At 44.9% G+C, this 19796-nt stretch overlaps 1 protein-coding gene across 8 annotated transcripts; it reads left to right on the top strand.

The window, feature by feature from the left end:
• The first annotated feature begins 315 nt into the window (after positions 1-315).
• Positions 316-19049, top strand: LOC110508494 (pre-B-cell leukemia transcription factor-interacting protein 1). Of its 8 annotated transcripts, none has more exons than XM_036967553.1 (11): positions 316-462; positions 7540-7622; positions 7759-7885; positions 14335-14396; positions 14500-14947; positions 15088-15321; positions 15578-15601; positions 16216-16266; positions 16403-16521; positions 16657-16747; positions 17289-19049. In XM_036967553.1, the coding sequence occupies exons 2-11, from the start codon at positions 7566-7568 to the stop codon at positions 18899-18901; spliced, it is 2826 nt and encodes a 941-aa protein (XP_036823448.1). In that variant the 5' UTR covers positions 316-462; positions 7540-7565; the 3' UTR covers positions 18902-19049. The 8 variants fall into 8 exon arrangements, with proteins under 8 accessions (XP_036823448.1, XP_036823411.1, XP_036823440.1 ...); XM_036967516.1 differs by having other exon boundaries at positions 16657-16891; XM_036967545.1 differs by having other exon boundaries at positions 16216-16271; positions 16405-16521.
• Positions 19050-19796: the final 747 nt, after the last annotated feature.

Raw genomic sequence — 19796 nt, 5'->3', positions numbered from 1 at the left:
TGTGTGTGTGTGTGTGTGTGTGTGTGTGTGTGTGTGTGTGTGTGTGTGTGTGTGTGTGTGTGTGTGTGTGTGTGTGTGTGTGTGTGTGTGTGTGTGTGAGAGAGAGAAACAAAAAAGTAGAGCCTGACATCTGCCAATGTCATCATAGTGTAAGGTCGCACCACTCATCATCGGAAAAGCATTGCGTATGGTATATTTTGTATACCCACTCTTTTCACCTGCGTGTGTCAATCAATCTGAAAGTGTGCCCATTGAGCGACACGAGAGAGCGATTATCATTGGCGAGTTGGGCAAGAAGGGGTGGGACGTGAGAGAATGGCCTTCCCGGTTGGACAAGAGAGAGTGGCGCACGCATGTGTCAAAGAGAGTCTTCCAAGTTCCGAAATTGGATGCATTCAATTAATTTGGCAGAAAAGGATTGATGCACGATTGTCATTTGTAAGGAAAACATCGCGTTCAGAGGTAAGTGGAGTAGAAAATGTAATGTTACTTTGTGTTTGTTACCATTTTGTCGTTAGATGTTAGTGTTTCCTGGTTCTCGACAGAAACAGTAACTATCTGGATTTTCGGTGGAAGGGATTAAAGTTTTCCATAGTAGGTTGGCAGATAACAGGTTTTATCTTTATTTGAATAGTACATGTTTTTATAACAGATGTAGTAAAGTTTCAGTATTATTTAGTTCTATATTGTGTTACCACCGATGGTCACAATGTTTCAATCGATTATTTTTTTTTTTTCATGGTTCATCAGTGGAGATACGGTGTGACAGTTGTTGACATTTCAGAGTACACACCTTTGTCGACACTGAGATGGCTAACATGCAAATTAGGTGTCAGGGAGCTTAGGTTGAACACTTGTTTAAACATTTTACAGCCTAGCATCGACTAGACAAGGCCAACAGTGTAGCGTTGTGACCATTTTTGGTCATTTTCTTTCGCCGAGACACAGATAAAGATATATAACAGGCTGTTGGCACACACACTGAAGAAGCATGTGACAACGCAAAAATAAATGTAATTTCAGATGAAAGAGAATGAGAGAAACTCGTTTCAAAGCACATCCTTCTCTATTACCCAGGACTATTTAAGCAAATATAAAGAGGATAAAGTGCAGTTTGCAGTGGACGCCTGTATAGGCCACGTGTGCTACCACTGGCGCCGAACCGTTAGTTAATTTGTGAAGTTGATGGGTCAAGGGTGTCTTACGAAGCCACTCCTTTGTTGCCCGGGCAGTGTGTTTGGGATCATTGTCATGCTGAAAGACCCAGCCACGTTTCATCTTCAATGCCCTTCCTGATGGAAGGAGGTTTTCACTCACGGATCAGTCGTCCCGGTCCCTTTGCAGAAAAACAGCCCCAAAGCATGATGTTTTCACCCCCATGCTTCACAGTAGGTATGGTGTTCTTTGGATGCAACTCAGCATTCTTTGTCCTCCAAACACGACGAGTTGAGTTTTTACCAAAAAGTTATATTTTGGTTTCATCTGACCATATGACATTCTCCCAATCTTCTTCTGGATCATCCAAATGCTCTCTAGCAAACTTCAGACGGGCCTGGACATGTACTGGCTTAAGCAGGGGGACACGTCTGGCGGCGTAGTGTGTTACTGATGGTAGACTTTGTTACTTTGGTCCCAGCTCTCTGCAGGTCATTCACTAGGTCCCCCCGTGGGGTTCTGGGATTTTTGCTCACCGTTCTTGTGATCATTTTGACCCCACGGGGTGAGATCTTGCGTGGAGCCCCAGATCGAGGGAGATTATCAGTGGTCTTGTTTGTCTTCCATTTCCTAATAATTGCTCCCACAGTTGATTTCTTCAAACCAAGCTGCTTACCTATTGCAGATTCATTCTTCCCAGCCTGGTGCAGGTCTACAATTTTGTTTCTGGTGTCCTTTGACAGCTCTTTGGTCTTGGCCATAGTGGAGTTTGGAGTGTGACTATTTGAGGTTGTGGACAGGTGTTTTTTATACTGATCAGTTCAAACAGGTGCCATTAATACAGGTAACGAGTGGAGGACAGAGGAGCCTCTTAAAGAAGAAGTTACAGGTCTGTGAGAGCCAGAAATCTTGCTTGTTTGTAGGTGACCAAATACTTATTTTCCACCATAATTTGCAAATAAATGCATTAAAAATCCTACAATGTGATTTTCTGGAGAAAAAAAATCTCATTTTGTCTGTCATAGTTGAAGTGTACCTCTGAAAATTACAGGCCTCTCATCTTTTTAAGTGGAGAACTTGCACAATTGGTGGCTGACTAAATACTTTTTTGCCCCACTGTACATGTATTTTAGCTCTGCCCTGAATGACGGGTTGCCACTGCCTCTTTAAATGATCCACAGTTAAGACAGTGACGCTCCTTCAGAATGCGTGGGCATGTTTGATTCACCAGGGCACTGTTCACTCTTTCTGTCTTGGAGTCTATCTCATTGGCTCTATATTTAGCTAGGCTAATATCTATATTTAAGTCATTCCAAGATATGCTCCACAATGCTCTGTTGGCCCGAGGCGACATTCAGCAGGCCTCTCATGGGAAGACTCTGATTAGAAGACCTAAATGACTGTGGGACAGAGAAGAGACATGAGGGACTAAAGTGTGTCATGCTGTGATCTGACAGAAGTGGCATGATTGAAGATGGTGTCAGACACAATGACAATAATAACCCGTGTAGCCTAAAAAGTCTAATTTAATAGAACCTACTTTTGAAAGTAGACCGGACACCTTTTTTCTAGGCTTAAAATAAACATACTAATGCATGTATGCAGTTTATTGTGTCGTTTTAGAACCCTGTCCAGTATTTTCAGTCAGTTGGTTTCTGCCCCAGTAATTTCAGCCAGAGTGGAGGTGCCTCCACCACTGCCTGGCCAGACATAGAATCACAATGACTAGAATGGACTAGTTCTCTAAAATCCACCATCTACCGAATGACAATAGAATTTGCCATTTTGTGCATGTGTAGTAGAACTTTGAGAAAGGCACAATAAAAAAGATTATGTGGTAGGCATCAATTAGTCGAACATTAAATAAATACTGGGCCTTCCTGCACCTAATATGGCTCCTGGTGTAGGCCAATCCACTGATTCTTTGGGAATGTCTGTTCTACTAATTCTAATTCTACAATGGCCCGAGCCATAGTAACCCCTGTCTCTGCCAAAGCATGCGTCAGCCAGTCAGAAGCCAGGGTAGCCACAATGCTAGCAACACACACTATACTACTAATGAAGGACTGAATACACTCACAGGAGTGTGCACTTCATGTACACACACACACTTCCTGTGCATGTAAAAACAGAGGATGTAAATGAGGAGTTTCAGCAGGAAATGAGGAGTGGAACAGTACTGTAGCATACTGATGCTGTAGGGCATTCAGTAGCAGAATGAGGAGTAGAACAATAGTGTAGCATACTGATGCTGTAGGGCATTCAGTAGCAGAATGAGGACAGTACTGTAGCATACTGATGCTGTAGGGCCTTCAGTAGCAGAATGAGGACAGTACTGTAGCATACTGATGCTGTAGGGCATTCAGTAGCAGAATGATGACAGTACTGTAGCACACTGATGCTGTAGGGCCTTCAGTAGCAGAATGAGGAGTAGAACAATAGTGTAGCATACTGATGCTGTAGGGCATTCAGTAGCAGAATGAGGACAGTACTGTGGCATACTGATGCTGTAGGGCCTTCAGTAGCAGAATGAGGAGTAGAACAATAGTGTAGCATACTGATGCTGTAGGGCATTCAGTAGCAGAATGAGGACAGTACTGTAGCATACTGATGCTGTAGGGCATTCAGTAGCAGAATGAGGACAGTACTGTAGCATACTGATGCTGTAGGGCATTCAGTAGCAGAATGAGGAGTAGAACAATAGTGTAGCATATTGATGCTGTAGGGCCTTCAGTAGCAGAATGAGGACAGTACTGTAGCATACTGATGCTGTAGGGCCTTCAGTAGCAGAATGACAGTACTGTAGCATACTGATGCTGTAGGGCCTTCAGTAGCAGAATGAGGACAGTACTGTAGCATACTGATGCTGTGGGGCCTTCAGTAGCAGAATGATGACAGTACTGTAGCATACTGGTGCTGTAGGGCATTCAGTAGCAGAATGAGGAGTAGAACAATAGTGTAGCATACTGATGCTGTAGGGCCTTCAGTAGCAGAATGAGGACAGTACTGTAGCATACTGATGCTGTAGGGCCTTCAGTAGCAGAATGATGACAGTACTGTAGCATACTGATGCTGTAGGGCCTTCAGTAGCAGAATGATGACAGTACTGTAGCATACTGATGCTGTGGGGCCTTCAGTAGCAGAATGATGACAGTACTGTAGCATACTGATGCTGTAGGGCCTTCAGTAGCAGAATGATGACAGTACTGTAGCATACTGATGCTGTAGGGCATTCAGTAGCAGAATGAGGAGTAGAACAATAGTGTAGCATACTGATGCTGTAGGGCATTCAGTAGCAGAATGAGGAGTAGAACAATAGTGTAGCATACTGATGCTGTAGGGCCTTCAGTAGCAGAATGAGGAGTAGAACAATAGTGTAGCATACTGATGCTGTAGGGCATTCAGTAGCAGAATGATGACAGTACTGTAGCATACTGATGCTGTAGGGCATTCAGTAGCAGAATGAGGAGTAGAACAATAGTGTAGCATACTGATGCTGTAGGGCATTCAGTAGCAGAATGAGGAGTAGAACAATAGTGTAGCATACTGATGCTGTAGGGCCTTCAGTAGCAGAATGAGGACAGTACTGTAGCATACTGATGCTGTAGGGCATTCAGTAGCAAAATGAGGAGTAGAACAATAGTGTAGCATACTGATGCTGTAGGGCCTTCAGTAGCAGAATGATGACAGTACTGTAGCATACTGATGCTGTAGGGCATTCAGTAGCAGAATGAGGAGTAGAACAATAGTGTAGCATACTGATGCTGTAGGGCCTTCAGTAGCAGAATGAGGACAGTACTGTAGCATACTGATGCTGTAGGGCATTCAGTAGCAGAATGCGGAGTAGAACAATAGTGTAGCATACTGGTGCTGTAGGGCATTCAGTAGCAGAATGAGGACAATACTGTAGCATACTGGTGCAGTAGGGCCTTCAGTAGCAGAATGAGGACAGTACTGTAGCATACTGATGCTGTAGGGCCTTCAGTAGCAGAATGAGGACAGTACTGTAGCATGCTGATGCTGTAGGGTCTTCAGTAGCAGAATGAGGACAATACTGTAGCATACTGATGCTGTGGGGCCTTCAGTAGCAGAATGAGGACAATACTGTAGCATACTGATGCTGTGGGGCCTTCAGTAGCAGAATGAGGAGTAAAACAGTACTGTAGCATACTGATGCTGTAGGGCCTTCAGTAGCAGAATGAGGACAATACTGTAGCATACTGATGCTGTGGGGCCTTCAGTAGCAGAATGAGGACAATACTGTAGAATACTGATGCTGTGGGGCCTTCAGTAGCAGAATGAGGAGTAAAACAGTACTGTAGCATACTGATGCTGTAGGGCCTTCAGTAGCAGAATGAGAACAATAATGTAGCATACTGATGCTGTGGGGCCTTCAGTAGCAGAATGAGGAGTAAAACAGTACTGTAGCATACTGATGCTGTAGGGCCTTCAGTAGCAGAATGAGAACAATAATGTAGCATACTGATGCTGTGGGGCCTTCAGTAGCAGAATGAGGAGTAAAACAGTACTGTAGCATACTGATGCTGTGGGGCCTTCAGTAGCAGAATGAGGACAATACTGTAGAATACTGATTCTGTGGGGCCTTCAGTAGCAGAATGAGGACAATACTGTAGAATACTGATTCTGTGGGGCCTTCAGTAGCAGAATGAGGACAATACTGTAGCATACTGATGCTGTGGGGCCTTCAGTAGCAGAATGAGGAGTAAAACAGTACTGTAGCATACTGATGCTGTAGGGCCTTCAGTAGCAGAATGAGGAGTAGAACAGTACTGTAGCATACTGATGCTGTGGGGCCTTCAGTAGCAGAATGAGGACAATACTGTAGAATACTGATTCTGTGGGGCCTTCAGTAGCAGAATGAGGACAATACTGTAGAATACTGATTCTGTGGGGCCTTCAGTAGCAGAATGAGGACAATACTGTAGCATACTGATGCTGTGGGGCCTTCAGTAGCAGAATGAGGAGTAGAACAGTACTATAGCATACTGATGCTGTATGGCCTTCAGTAGCAGAATGAGGAGTAGAACAGTACTATAGCATACTGATGCTGTATGGCCTTCAGTAGCAGAATGAGGACAGTACTGTAGTATACTGATGCTGTAGGGCCTTCAGTAGCAGAATGAGGAGTAAAACAGTACTGTAGCATACTGATGTTGTAGAGCCTTCAGCAGCAGAATGAGGAGTAGAACAGTACTATAGCATACTGATGCTGTATGGCCTTCAGTAGCAGAATGAGGAGTAGAACAGTACTATAGCATACTGATGCTGTATGGCCTTCAGTAGCAGAATGAGGACAGTACTGTAGTATACTGATGCTGTAGGGCCTTCAGTAGCAGAATGAGGACAGTACTGTAGCATACTGATGCTGTAGGGCCTTCAGTAGCAGAATGAGGAGTAGAACAGTACTATAGCATACTGATGCTGTATGGCCTTCAGTAGCAGAATGAGGAGTAGAACAGTACTATAGCATACTGATGCTGTATGGCCTTCAGTAGCAGAATGAGGACAATACTGTAGTATACTGATGCTGTAGGGCCTTCAGTAGCAGAATGAGGAGTAAAACAGTACCGTAGCATACTGATGCTGTATGGCCTTCAGTAGCAGAATGAGGACAGTACTGTAGTATACTGATGCTGTAGGGCCTTCAGTAGCAGAATGAGGAGTAAAACAGTACCGTAGCATACTGATGCTGTATGGCCTTCAGTAGCAGAATGAGGACAATACTGTAGCATACTGATGCTGTAGGGCCTTCAGTAGCAGAATGAGGAGTAAAACAGTACTGTAGCATACTGGTGTTGTAGAGCCTTCAGTAGCAGAATGAGGAGTGGATTTATGCAAGTCAACAATTCTTAATCTTAGGTCTTCTGAGATCTCATTTGTTTGAGGCATGGTTCACTTCGGGCAATGCTTCTTGTGAATAGCAAACTCACATTTTGTGAGGTTTTTTTTATAGGGCAAGGCAGCTCTAACCAATATCTCCAATCTCGTCTCAGTGAGACACCTTTGTGTACAACCACGTGTCTCTCTGTTATGCATGGGAATCCTTACAACAGACTTATTGAATTAAAATCTCTTGGAGCTGATTTCCTGGTGTTTTTACAGTCTTTTTAGTATCTGTACATAAAGTCTATAGCAACACTATTCAGGCCCTGGGGGCCTCTCTGCAGTACTGCTGCCTTTCTCCTCTCCCTCTGGCCCTTACTCTATCAATGTAATGTAATCGCCCATGACAGGCACACACTTGGTTTCCCAGGTTTAAGTCGAAAGAAAGAATGAAAACCAGAACTGGACCTTGAGGCCATGATTTCAATATTACTTAGGCCTATCTATAGCCTGTGCTGAATTACTGTGTTTGACTTGCAGGTGCTGGTCAGAGCCACGAGGGGGCAATGTCTGACAGCAGTGGTGCTGCCAACAGCAGTAGCTGGACTGTCCTCACAGCTGAGGTACGCTCTCTTTACACTTTAGTGTGTGTGTGCGCGAACTGCAGAGTTTACAAAAGTTTGAGTTTTGAACATTTTGTTTTTCAAATGGGATTAATGTGTCACCATATGGGTCAATTAAATAATGTGTGTGTCTCAGGAGACTGTTGCTGAGACACTGAGGCCTGTAGCGAAGGGAACAGAACACCATGAAAATACACCCAGTCATACTGCTGCAGAGAAACCTACAGGTACACCCAGTCATACTGCTGCAGAGAAACCTACAGGTACACCCAGTCATACTGCTGCAGAGAAACCTACAGGTACACCCAGTCATACTGCTGCAGAGAAACCTACAGGTACACCCAGTCATACTGCTGCAGAGAAACCTACAGGTACACCCAGTCATACTGCTGCAGAGAAACCTACAGGTACACCCAGTCATACTGCTGCAGATAAACCTACAGGTACACCCAGTCATACTGCTGCGGAGAAACCTACAGGTACACCCAGTCATACTGCTGCAGAGAAACCTACAGGTACACCCAGTCATACTGCTGCAGAGAAACCTACAGGTACACCCAGTCATACTGCTGCAGAGAAACCTACAGGTACACCCAGTCATACTGCTGCAGAGAAACCTACAGGTACACCCAGTCATACTGCTGCAGAGAAACCTACAGGTACACCCAGTCATACTGCTGCAGAGAAACCTACAGGTACACCCAGTCATACTGCTGCGGAGAAACCTACAGGTACACCCAGTCATACTGCTGCGGAGAAACCTACAGGTACACCCAGTCATACTGCTGCGGAGAAACCTACAGGTACACCCAGTCATACTGCTGCAGAGAAACCTACAGGTACACCCAGTCATACTGCTGCAGAGAAACCTACAGGTACGCCCAGTCATACTGCTGCAGAGAAACCTACAGGTACGCCCAGTCATACTGCTGCAGAGAAACCTACAGGTACGCCCAGTCATACTGCTGCAGAGAAACCTACAGGTACGCCCAGTCATACTGCTGCAGAGAAACCTACAGGTACGCCCAGTCATACTGCTGCAGAGAAACCTACAGGTACACCCAGTCATACTGCTGCAGAGAAACCTACAGGTAAGCCCAGTCATACTGCTGCAGAGAAACCTACAGGTACACCCAGTCATACTGCTGCAGAGAAACCTACAGGTACACCCAGTCATACTGCTGCAGAGAAACCTACAGGTACACCCAGTCATACTGCTGCGGAGAAACCTACAGGTACACCCAGTCATACTGCTGCAGAGAAACCTACAGGTACACCCAGTCATACTGCTGCAGAGAAACCTACAGGTACACCCAGTCATACTGCTGCGGAGAAACCTACAGGTACACCCAGTCATACTGCTGCAGAGAAACCTACAGGTACGCCCAGTCATACTGCTGCGGAGAAACGTACAGGTACGCCCAGTCATACTGCTGCAGAGAAACCTACAGGTACACCCAGTCATACTGCTGCAGAGAAACCTACAGGTACGCCCAGTCATACTGCTGCAGATAAACCTACAGGTACGCCCAGTCATACTGCTGCAGAGAAACCTACAGGTACACCCAGTCATACTGCTGCAGAGAAACCTACAGGTACGCCCAGTCATACTGCTGCGGAGAAACCTACAGGTACGCCCAGTCATACTGCTGCGGAGAAACCTACAGGTACACCCAGTCATACTGCTGCAGAGAAACCTACAGGTACACCCAGTCATACTGCTGCAGAGAAACCTACAGGTACACCCAGTCATACTGCTGCAGAGAAACCTACAGGTACACCCAGTCATACTGCTGCGGAGAAACCTACAGGTACACCCAGTCATACTGCTGCAGAGAAACCTACAGGTACACCCAGTCATACTGCTGCAGAGAAACCTACAGGTACACCCAGTCATACTGCTGCGGAGAAACCTACAGGTACACCCAGTCATACTGCTGCAGAGAAACCTACAGGTACACCCAGTCATACTGCTGCAGAGAAACCTACAGGTACACCCAGTCATACTGCTGCGGAGAAACCTACAGGTACACCCAGTCATACTGCTGCAGAGAAACCTACAGGTACACCCAGTCATACTGCTGAAGATAAACCTACAGGTACACCCAGTCATACTGCTGCAGAGAAACCTACAGGTACGCCCAGTCATACTGCTGCGGAGAAACGTACAGGTACGCCCAGTCATACAGTGAGCACCAAAAGTATTGGACGTGTTTTGGCTCTGTACTCCAGCACTTTGGATTTGAAATGAGGTTAACGTGCAGACTCAAGCTTTGATTTGAGGGTATTTTCATACATATTGGGCGAACTGTGTAGAAATAACAGCACTTGTTGTACGTTGTACCCCTAGTATAGGGAACAAATTAAATTCTCTATTAAAGTTGTCAAACGTTTAGTATTACAGAAAGCGTGAGACTTGTTGGATCCATTTGCTGTTTGTTTTGGTTGTGTTTCAGTTTATTTTTTGCCCAATAGAAATGAATGGCAAATGAATGAATTGTATAATTTTTTGGTCACTTTTATTGTAAAATAAGAATATAATATGTTTATAAACACTTCTACATTAATGTGGGAGCTGCCAAGATTACGGATAGTCCTGAATTAATTGTGAATAATGATGAGTGAGAAAGTTAGATGATCAAATATCCCCCCCCAAAAAAATGCTAACCTCCCCTGTTATTGTAATGGTGAGAGATTAGCATGTCTTGGGGGTATGATAGAAAATGCTAACCTCTCCTGTTATTGTAATGGTGAGAGATTAGCATGTTGTGGGGGTATGATATAAAATGCTAACCTCTCCTGTTATTGTAATGGTGAGAGATTAGCATGTTGTGGGGGTATGATATAAAATGCTAACCTCTCTTGTTATTGTAATGGTGAGAGATTAGCATGTTGTGGGGGTATGATATAAAATGCTAACCTCTCCTGTTATTGTAATGGTGAGAGATTAGCATGTTGTGGGGGTATGATATAAAATGCTAACCTCTCTTGTTATTGTAATGGTGAGAGATTAGCATGTTGTGGGGGTATGATATAAAATGCTAACCTCTCCTGTTATTGTAATGGTGAGAGATTAGCATGTTGTGGGGGTATGATATAAAATGCTAACCTCTCCTGTTATTGTAATGGTGAGAGATTAGCATGTTGTGGGGGTATAATATGTGTGTCTAACTTTCTGACTCCTCATTATTCAGGACTATCCATAATCATGGTAGCATCCACATTAATGTAGAAGTGTTTAGAAGTGTTTATTGATAATACAAGTGACTACAAAATGACACTACATTATTTACCATTCATTTCCATTGGGCACAACATAATATGAAACACAACCAGAACAAACTGCAAATGCATCCAACAAGTTTGTAGAGTAACACGCTTACTGCAATCATTGTGTGCTAGGAATATGGTACCAAATACTAAACTTTACACTAATTTAATACACATAACATAAATGAATTTGTCCCAGTACTTTTGGTCCCCTAAAATGTGAGGACTATGTACAAAAAGTTCAGTAATTTCTCAATGGTATGGATGAATATACCCTCATTAAAGTTGAGTCTGTACTTTAACCTAAGTCACCGTATCATTTCAAATCCAAAGTGCTGGAGTACAAAATTCACTGTCCCAATACTTTCGGAGCTTACTGTATTGCCACACATATTGCAACAGTGGGGATTTTAGCATGTAAATCTTGTTGGGGCAAACTCCCCCCAATTTTTTTTGATTCATGCCAATAAAGCCACTAAACAACACTACACAATACAACAATTGCTATATAATGGTGACGAGCAGTTCCCACAAACTGTTAGGTCCTACATAAAGCTGTCCCAACAGCAGAGCTTTCTTTTCAACACCATGGAGTGAATCCTTACCGCTGCTACACCTGGCTATCAGCTGGGTCTTGTATGGCAGTGACACAGTTGATTCAGCCTCATTTACTGCCTTTAAAAAAAACAGCTGATATGGCGGACTTGTTTAAACAAATGTGGTTTCTACTGACAATTAAGCTGTACAAACTTGTGCCATAAGGGATCGATGAGCGGATAAGAATCAATCCGTAATTTTGATTAAGACATTAATGAGCGAGCTAAAATGGACGTAGTCAATAACTTTTGTTCAGCACTTTTGAAATATACAGTGACAGAATTCATAACATGGGCTGTTCTTAGTGTTCTCCCTGTACACCAAGTCAGAACCGTAGGATCAATAAAGTGGGCATATAAGCAGACAATGAAAGCTCTTACAATATTCAGTGACTACATTTCTCTAAAACAGGCTATAGGCACAAGTCAGAACAGTAGACTAAATTATGAGAGGGTGTTGGATTTATTATGAATAAACAATATCCCCATTTTAAATAGAATTGTAACTAAGTAAACTTATACTCTGTTTTATAAGTGATTAACAATATGAGTTCATAAGAAGGGATTGTGTGACACGGACAAGGAGTAATAAAAGTTAATGAACACCATTCCAACTAGGAATAAAACGAATGGGTTATGGACTGTGAAAACAGATAAGGCCATTAGCCTATGGTTGACCCTACAGAAACTTAGCTCTGGGGTTTTTAGATAAGGCAGTGAGTGCATTCCTAGGTTTTCTGTTAATTTAAACTCAGTTCAGTGGTGATCGATAATGCTGAGGGGTCAAAAGTTATCTGGGAGTGTGTTAGTAAGTTAGAATGAACTTTTCACCTTACTTTGTCCCGGTCGAGAGGAGGGGATTCGGTTAAAGCAATGAAATGTCGTCATGATCTGTATATAAACTGCTGCACGTGATTAAGTGGGAGCGCGCTCCGAGAATAAATTATATTACCTATTATTGAAAGACTGGTCTGCGTCTATTTTATGCAAACAAGAAATCTTAGGAATTCTCATAAAATAGATTAAGGGCTTTCAATTGATGAAAGCACATTGCATAGTTAATTTACAGTAACAGGGGGAAAGTTACCAAATCTATTAGGGTGAGGCACATGAGCTACTAATAGCTTCCTACACAACATACTTAGCTGGAGTATACATATCTCCCTGGCATATTACGTCTTGTATGCTGCTGCATAAATGATATGTTTGGACTCACATTGTTGTGCTCACTTGAACAGGAAGGTGGTGTAGCGGTCCATCTTGTGGGCAAATTTTGTCAGCAAACTTTCATCAAAGTCTGGCATTCTCTGGATTTATGGTGCTTTCAAGACAACTGGGAACTATTTTTTTTTTTCCCCCAGAGTTCCCAGTTGTCTTGAACTCACTCAAGTCTGAGATTTCCCAGTTCTGAAATCTGCCGTGTTCAAAACAACGGAACTGGGAAATCTGACTTGAGTGAGTTTATCCTTTTAAGCTTGGAAAAGAGACCATTAAACCCAGTATTCAGACCTATTGACTTTTTCCACATTTTGTTACATTACAGCCTTAGTTTTTTTTAAATCAATTTTAAAATATCTACACACAATACCCCATCATGACAAAGCAAAAACGTTTTTTATTTTAGCAAATTTGTGTCACATTTACATAAGTATTCAGATCCTTTACTCAGTACTTTGTTGAAGCACCTTTGGCAGCGATTACAACCTTGAGTCTTCTTGGGTATGACGCTACAAGCTTGGCACACCTGTATTTGGGCAGTTTCTCCCATTGTTCTCTGCAGATCCCCCTCAAGCTCTCAGGTTGGATGTGGAGTGTCGCTGCACAACTATTTTCAGGTCTCTGCAGAGATGTTCGATCGGGTTCAAGTCCGGGCTCTGGCTGGGCCACTCAAGGACATTCAGAGACTTGTCCTGAAGCCACTCCTGTGTTGTCCGGGCTGTGTGCTTAGGGTCGTTGCAGTGACTAGTTTCCCAGTCACTGCAGCTGAAAAACATCACCACAGCATGATGCTGCCACCACCATGCTTCACCGTAGGGATGGTGCAAGGTTTCCTCCAGACGTGACACTTGGTATTCAGGCCAAAGAGTTCAATCTTGGTTTCATCAGACCAGAGAATCTTGTTTCTCATGGTCTGAGAGTCCTTCAGGTGCCTTTTGGCAACTTTCAAGTTGGCTGTCGTGTGCCTTTAACTGAGCACTTGCTTCGGTCTGGCCACTCTACCATAAAGGCCTGATTGGCGGAGTGCTGCAGAGATGGTTGTCCTTCTGGAAGGTTCTTCCATCTCCACTGAGGAACTATGGAGTGCTGTCAAAGTGACCATAGGGTTCTTGGTCACCTCCCTGACCCAGGCCCTTCTCCCCTGATTGCTCAGTTTGGCCGGGCAGTCAGTTCTAGGATGAGTCTTCCATTTTAGAATTATGGAGTCCACTGTGTTCTTGAGGACCTTCATTGCTGCAGAATCTCCCTGTAGATTTTACGTTGACAGTGTCCCCATGAGTGACAGAACACTGACCCATTCACGACCCAACTAGAGAACATTTCCAACCCCTTCGCTCTGTATTTTCCGCTGGCTGCCCCACCACCACAGAAAGCGCTGAGCCTGGCAAAAACACCTGCATTTTGGAGCTGCGTTACTCAGGAAATCTAAAAAGAGACCATGTTTGTATGCAGCTTTATTAACTAATTGTTTGCAAACTGATATGTGAAACGTATTAATGCCAAAATAACATACAAAACAGGTGGGCTCTGCCCTGCCATGAATGATGGGTAGCAACTGCAACAGTATAACCTACAGGCACTAATACTGTTATACTACTTAACCTCTAACATGTCTGTCTGTCTATCAGAGAGTAGGCCTGGGGAGGATGCAGTGTCTGCTGAAGAGTCTCACTCTGTGAAGCTACAGCAGGTTAGAGATCCATCTCTATTGACACCCCACCTAGGATCATATCTAGCTAGAGGAAAAACTGACTGGTCTTGGACACTAACAGTTGTTTCACATCCATCCCCAGGAGACCCAGGAAACACAACCAGAGAGAGACAAGGATTACACCCCTGTTGTAGAGAGTCACACCCATGACCTTCCTTTTGACCCTGCCCCTGACTCGACCCCTGCCCTTGACTCCATCTCTGCTAGTGTTGCTCCTCTGAGCTCTCTGTTAGAAGTCCCCGCCCCCACAGGGCTTGACTCAGATACACACAGCCAATCCAGAAGCCTCCCTGGGAACCCAGCCCCTCCCATCTCTGACCCTGATTCGTTCTCTGACTCCTACACCCACATTAGCTCCTCCCCCGACCTTGAAGAGCCCCCAGCCTTGCTGCTCAACACTGAGCCACCGGAAGAGGTGGGGCTTGTACAGGAAGCGGAGGGGTATATACAGGATGTGCATCATCATTATGAGGGGGGGCTTGGGCAGGAAGAGGAGGAGTCTGATCTGTCTGAGGTCAGGGCCAAGACAGGTGAGACACAAGGCATCTGTCTGGAGCACCGTAACAACATTAGCTTCACTGTCACTTCTCCTTAAAATGTAGTTTGTGTGAACTGTCCCTTTAACGCTAATGTTCAGTGGCTATAACTCCTCTCTTTCTCCCTGGGCCAGACTCCCATCTGGAAACGGAGGTGGTGGGGGAAGAGGTGTCAGGGGTGAGGAGGAGGAGGGGGTCTCTCCTGGCGGCTCTGGAGCGGATCGGGAGGAAGGAGGAGGAAGAGGAGGAGGAGGAGAATGAGTTCCAGATTCCGCAGCAGAGGGAGCAAGAGGAGACTGGTTTCTCTCTCAACAAGTGCATCCTAGGAGCTGTCATACTGCTGGGCCTCGGAACCATCTTCTTCTCAGGTGTGTGTGTCTGCAGTTTCTGTTACTATGGTAACATACAATACTGTTACCTTTAAGTGACCTGTGTACAACCTACACACACCTGTATGTCACCTGTGCCTGTCTCTTCTCTTTGACGGTAACACGATGTGCTTCACATAATGATGAATGATTAGACTAAAGGGATTTGTCCCCCACATCACAGCTAGTCAGTAGTGTGTTGGTTGAAGTCGTGGTCGCAGATAAAGTCGTATCTGAGACTGTATTATGTCTACAGGTGTCTTCATGGACTTGGATGATGGTAGGGTGTGTGTGTGTGTGTCAGAGGAAAAGAGGAGTGTTATGCAATTAACACTCACATGCTTGGTTGACAGTGCTCTCCATGCTTTCCCAAGATGCACTGCTCTCTCTAGATCTACACTGTATATAATATTACTATTCAATGAATGTTGGAAATTGATATTCGCTTAATGATTTTGTTTTTTGCCCCCTGTGTAACTGAAGGGTTACTTAGCCAATTACAAATGACAAGTGCACGTTGATAATGATAACGTGTGTGTGCATGCTGAGGGGGCTTTGTGCAGGTGAATGTTGCCTGCCCATCCTCATTACACCATTTGAGTGTGTTTTGATGCATCATGTTGTTTCTCAATGCTTTGATGAGGAAGCTCCTGGCATGCACTGATGCACTGTGTTCACTGCATCCTTGTGTGTTGTTGTCATGGTGATAGTGCATCCTAGTGTTTGTGTGTAGAGTGATGTGTATTGTCCCCAATGATATATGTATTGTGTGATATGTCGGTGGTTGTCTCCATTGTCTTTATGATGCATTATACTTGTTATAACTGTGATATAATGCATTGTAACATTCTGTGTCAGTGTTGTGATGCGTTATAACAGCTGTTGTCCTTCCAGAGGGGGACTATGATGCCAGGGAGCTGAGAGAAACAGAGGTGGTGGGAAAACAACAGGTTAGCCTCTTTCTCTCTATCTTATCCCCTCTATCTTATCCCCTCTAACTTCAACATTCAAATGGTAGTGGTGTGTGTGTGTGTGTGTGTGTGTGTGTGTGTGTAATGTTTGTCTGCGTGTGTGTTATCAAAGGAATGGCTGAATCCTGAGGTTCCTCTTCCACCACCTGTAGAAGTTGACAGTACAGACCAACTGAATAAACTGGCTAAAGAAGACCCACGGATAGCTGTACTGCAAGCCCAACTCCTGGTAGGCCCCTCGCTGTGTCTCTCTCTCTCTCTCTTCCTCTCCCCCTCTCTCTTTCTTTCTGACCTAATGTACAACTGTGTGTGTGTGCTGCCTATATTCTCAAGGGGTCCTCTTTGGTGTCTTTTTTTTAATCAGGCACAGAAAGAGGAGCTAAAAGTAGCCCAGAAGGAGGCGGAGGATGGAGGGAAGGAGAGAAAGAAGAGGGAGGAGGTGGAGAGGGAGCACGGTAGGCTGAAGAAAGAGATGATGTCACTCCCTGTCCTTCAGAAGGAGAACGAGAGGATGAAGAGAGAGCTGGAGTCTGTTCCTGTCTTACAGAAGGATCTAGAGACACTCGGAGCCACAGTGACTGAACTAAAACACAGCACAGGTACTTAGGAGTAGACCTGGCTTCAAATACTATTTAAAATCATTTACAATACTGTACTTTAGCTGGGCTTGATACCAGGCATGCTAAAGCAATCCCTAAAAGTAATTGGAAGATTTCCAGTAGTATTTGAACCCACAGGTCTGTGTAGGAGAGAGGGAGGGGAGTAGGGAATGTGTAGGAGAGAGGGAGGGGAGTAGGGAATGTGTAGGAGAGAGGGAGGGGAGTAGGGAATGTGTAGGAGAGAGGGAGGGGAGTAGGGAATGTGTAGGAGAGAGGGAGAAGACAAGGGGAAAGCGCTAGCTAGTGACGCTAATAGCCACAGTGACTGATCTAACACACACACACGTACATGCAACCAAACACAAAAATATCTAATTCTCTTAATTTCTTTCCTTAGCCAAGGATGCAGCTCCACCTCCAGTCTCTGCCTCTGTCCCGCCCCCCTCTGGCCAAGCTGGGGATGACAGCCAGAACACAGCAGGAACGATGGAGAGGGAGGGCAAGAAACCAGGGAAGGGAGAGAAAAAAGAGTTGAAGGAAGAGGAGACGGATTGGAATAAGGGAGGGAAGACGGATTGGAATAAGGGAGGGAAGACTGATTGGAATAAGGGAGGGAAGACTGATTGGAATAAGGGAGGGAAGACTGATTGGAATAAGGGAGGGAAGACTGATTGGAATAAGGGAGGGAAGACTGATTGGAATAAGGGAGGGAAGACTGATTGGAATAAGGGAGGGAAGACTGATTGGAATAAGGGAGGGAAGACTGATTGGAATAAGGGAGGGAAGACTGATTGGAATAAGGGAGGGAAGACGGATTATAAGGTTGAAAAAGAGTGGAGAAGTGGAAAATATGACCAGGAGAAAGAAGGAAAAGAGGAGAAAGAGTGGAAGAAGAAAGAAGACAAGAAGGGAGAATGGAAGAAAGATAAATCTAGCAGAGGGGATGAGGGCAAACCATGGAAGGACAGAGGAAACAAGATGGAATGGAAGGAGAAGAGTGAGAAAAAAGACTGGAAGGTGGAGAAATATTGGAAAAAGGAAAAACCTGAAAGATGGAGTGATGGCAAGGAGTGGAAGAAAGGCAAGGATGAGCGGAAGGGAAAAGAGGAGAAAAATCAAAAGAAAGGAGGTTGGGTTGAGTGGAAGGGAGAGAAGAATGGAAAAGAGGACAAAAATCGAAGAAAAGGAGGTTGGAATGACGGCAGGGATGAGTGGAAGGGAGAGAAGGAGTGGAAGAAAGACAAGGATGACTATAAGGACCTTGGCAAAGGATGGAAGGAGAGAGGAGAGAAAAAGGAGTGGAAGGGAGAGAAAGATTGGACAAAGAAAGACAGAAAGAAAGACGTCAGTAAAGAGTGGAAGAGTAAGGACAACAGGAGAGAAAATGAGTGGTCGGATAGAAATAGAAAGATGGAAGGCTTGAAGGAGGAGAGAAATGGTGGGAACTGGAAAAGGGACAGAGGGAATGACAAGTATGAGAAGGACCACCACCACTACTCCACTACTAAGGAAGGGCAGAAAGAGAAAGAGAGGAGAAGGAGAGAAAAGGGCCCTCCCCAAACCCACCGCAGACCCCCCCTTGAGCAACCTGACTACTGGAGTTACCAGAGAGAACGACTGCAGCACAAACCCAACCATCAAACCCACTGCAGTTCAGTGGAGGCCTGCGCTCAGGCAGAGGGGCTGCTCCCTGTCGCCATGCCGGAGTTTGAGGCCCTGCTCCTGGGTTACCTGGTCAAGGCAGAGAGGGTGGGGGTGGAGGCCTCCAAGAGGGAGGAACTCAGTAAGCTAACCAAGGAGTTCTTCAGTGACGGAGTGTTCGTTCACGACCAGATGAGCTTCAAGGACTTTGTGGAGGATGTGGATGACATCTTAGAGGATATGGTGGAGGATGAGGAGGTAGAGGAGGAGGTGGATGACTTTGAGGAAGAGGCAATGAACAGGTTTTCAGTTCCAGGGGGAGAAGAGAGGGAGAAGTGGAAGAAGGATAGTGGGAGAGGACGGGTGTGATGGAGTGAGAAAGGGAGTCAACGCATGTCAGGAGGAGCGGAAAGATAAAGGTGGAGGAAAATGGATGGATGTGCTGCAAGGTAGAATTTAGGAGGAGCAACACGCATATATATATATATATATATATATATATATATACTGCTCCAAAAAAGAAAGGGAACACTAAAATAACACATCCTAGATCTGAATGAATGAAATATTATTATTAAATACTTTTGTCTTTACATAGTTCAATGTGCTGACAACAAAATTATACAAAAATTATCAGTGGAAATCAAATTTATCAACCCATGGAGGTCTGGATTTGGAGTCACACTCAAAATTAAAGTGGAAAACCACACTACAGGCTGATCCAACTTTGATGTAATGTCCTTAAAACAAGTCAAAATGAGGCTCAGTAGTGTGTCTGGCCTCCACGTGCCTGTATGACCTCCCTACAACGCCTGGGCATGCTCCTGATGAGGTGGCGGATGGTCTCCTGAGGGATCTCCTGCCAGACCTGGACTCAAGCATCTGCCAACTCCTGGACAGTCTGTGGGGCAACGTGGCGTTGGTGGATGGAGCGAGACATGATGTCCCAGATGTGCTCAATTGGATTCAGGTCTGGGGAACGGGCGGGCCAGTCCATAGCATCAATGCCTTCCTCTTGCAGGAACCGCTGACACACTCCAGCCACATGAGGTCTAGCATTGTCTTGCATTAGGAGGAACCCAGAGCCAACCGCACCAGCACATGGTCTCACAAGGGGTCTGAGGATCTCATCTCATCTCGGTACCTAATGGCTACCTCTGGCGAGCACATGGAGGGCTGTGCGGCCCCCCAAAGAAATGCCACCCCACACCATGACTGACCCACCACCAAACCGGTCATGCTGGAGGATGTTGCAGGCAGCAGA

Source organism: Oncorhynchus mykiss, chromosome 3, assembly GCF_013265735.2.
Source record: "Oncorhynchus mykiss isolate Arlee chromosome 3, USDA_OmykA_1.1, whole genome shotgun sequence".
NCBI lineage: Eukaryota > Metazoa > Chordata > Actinopteri > Salmoniformes > Salmonidae > Oncorhynchus > Oncorhynchus mykiss.
The sequence above is the reverse complement of the archived record's forward strand: the minus strand, read 5'-3'. Positions and strand labels throughout refer to the sequence as shown.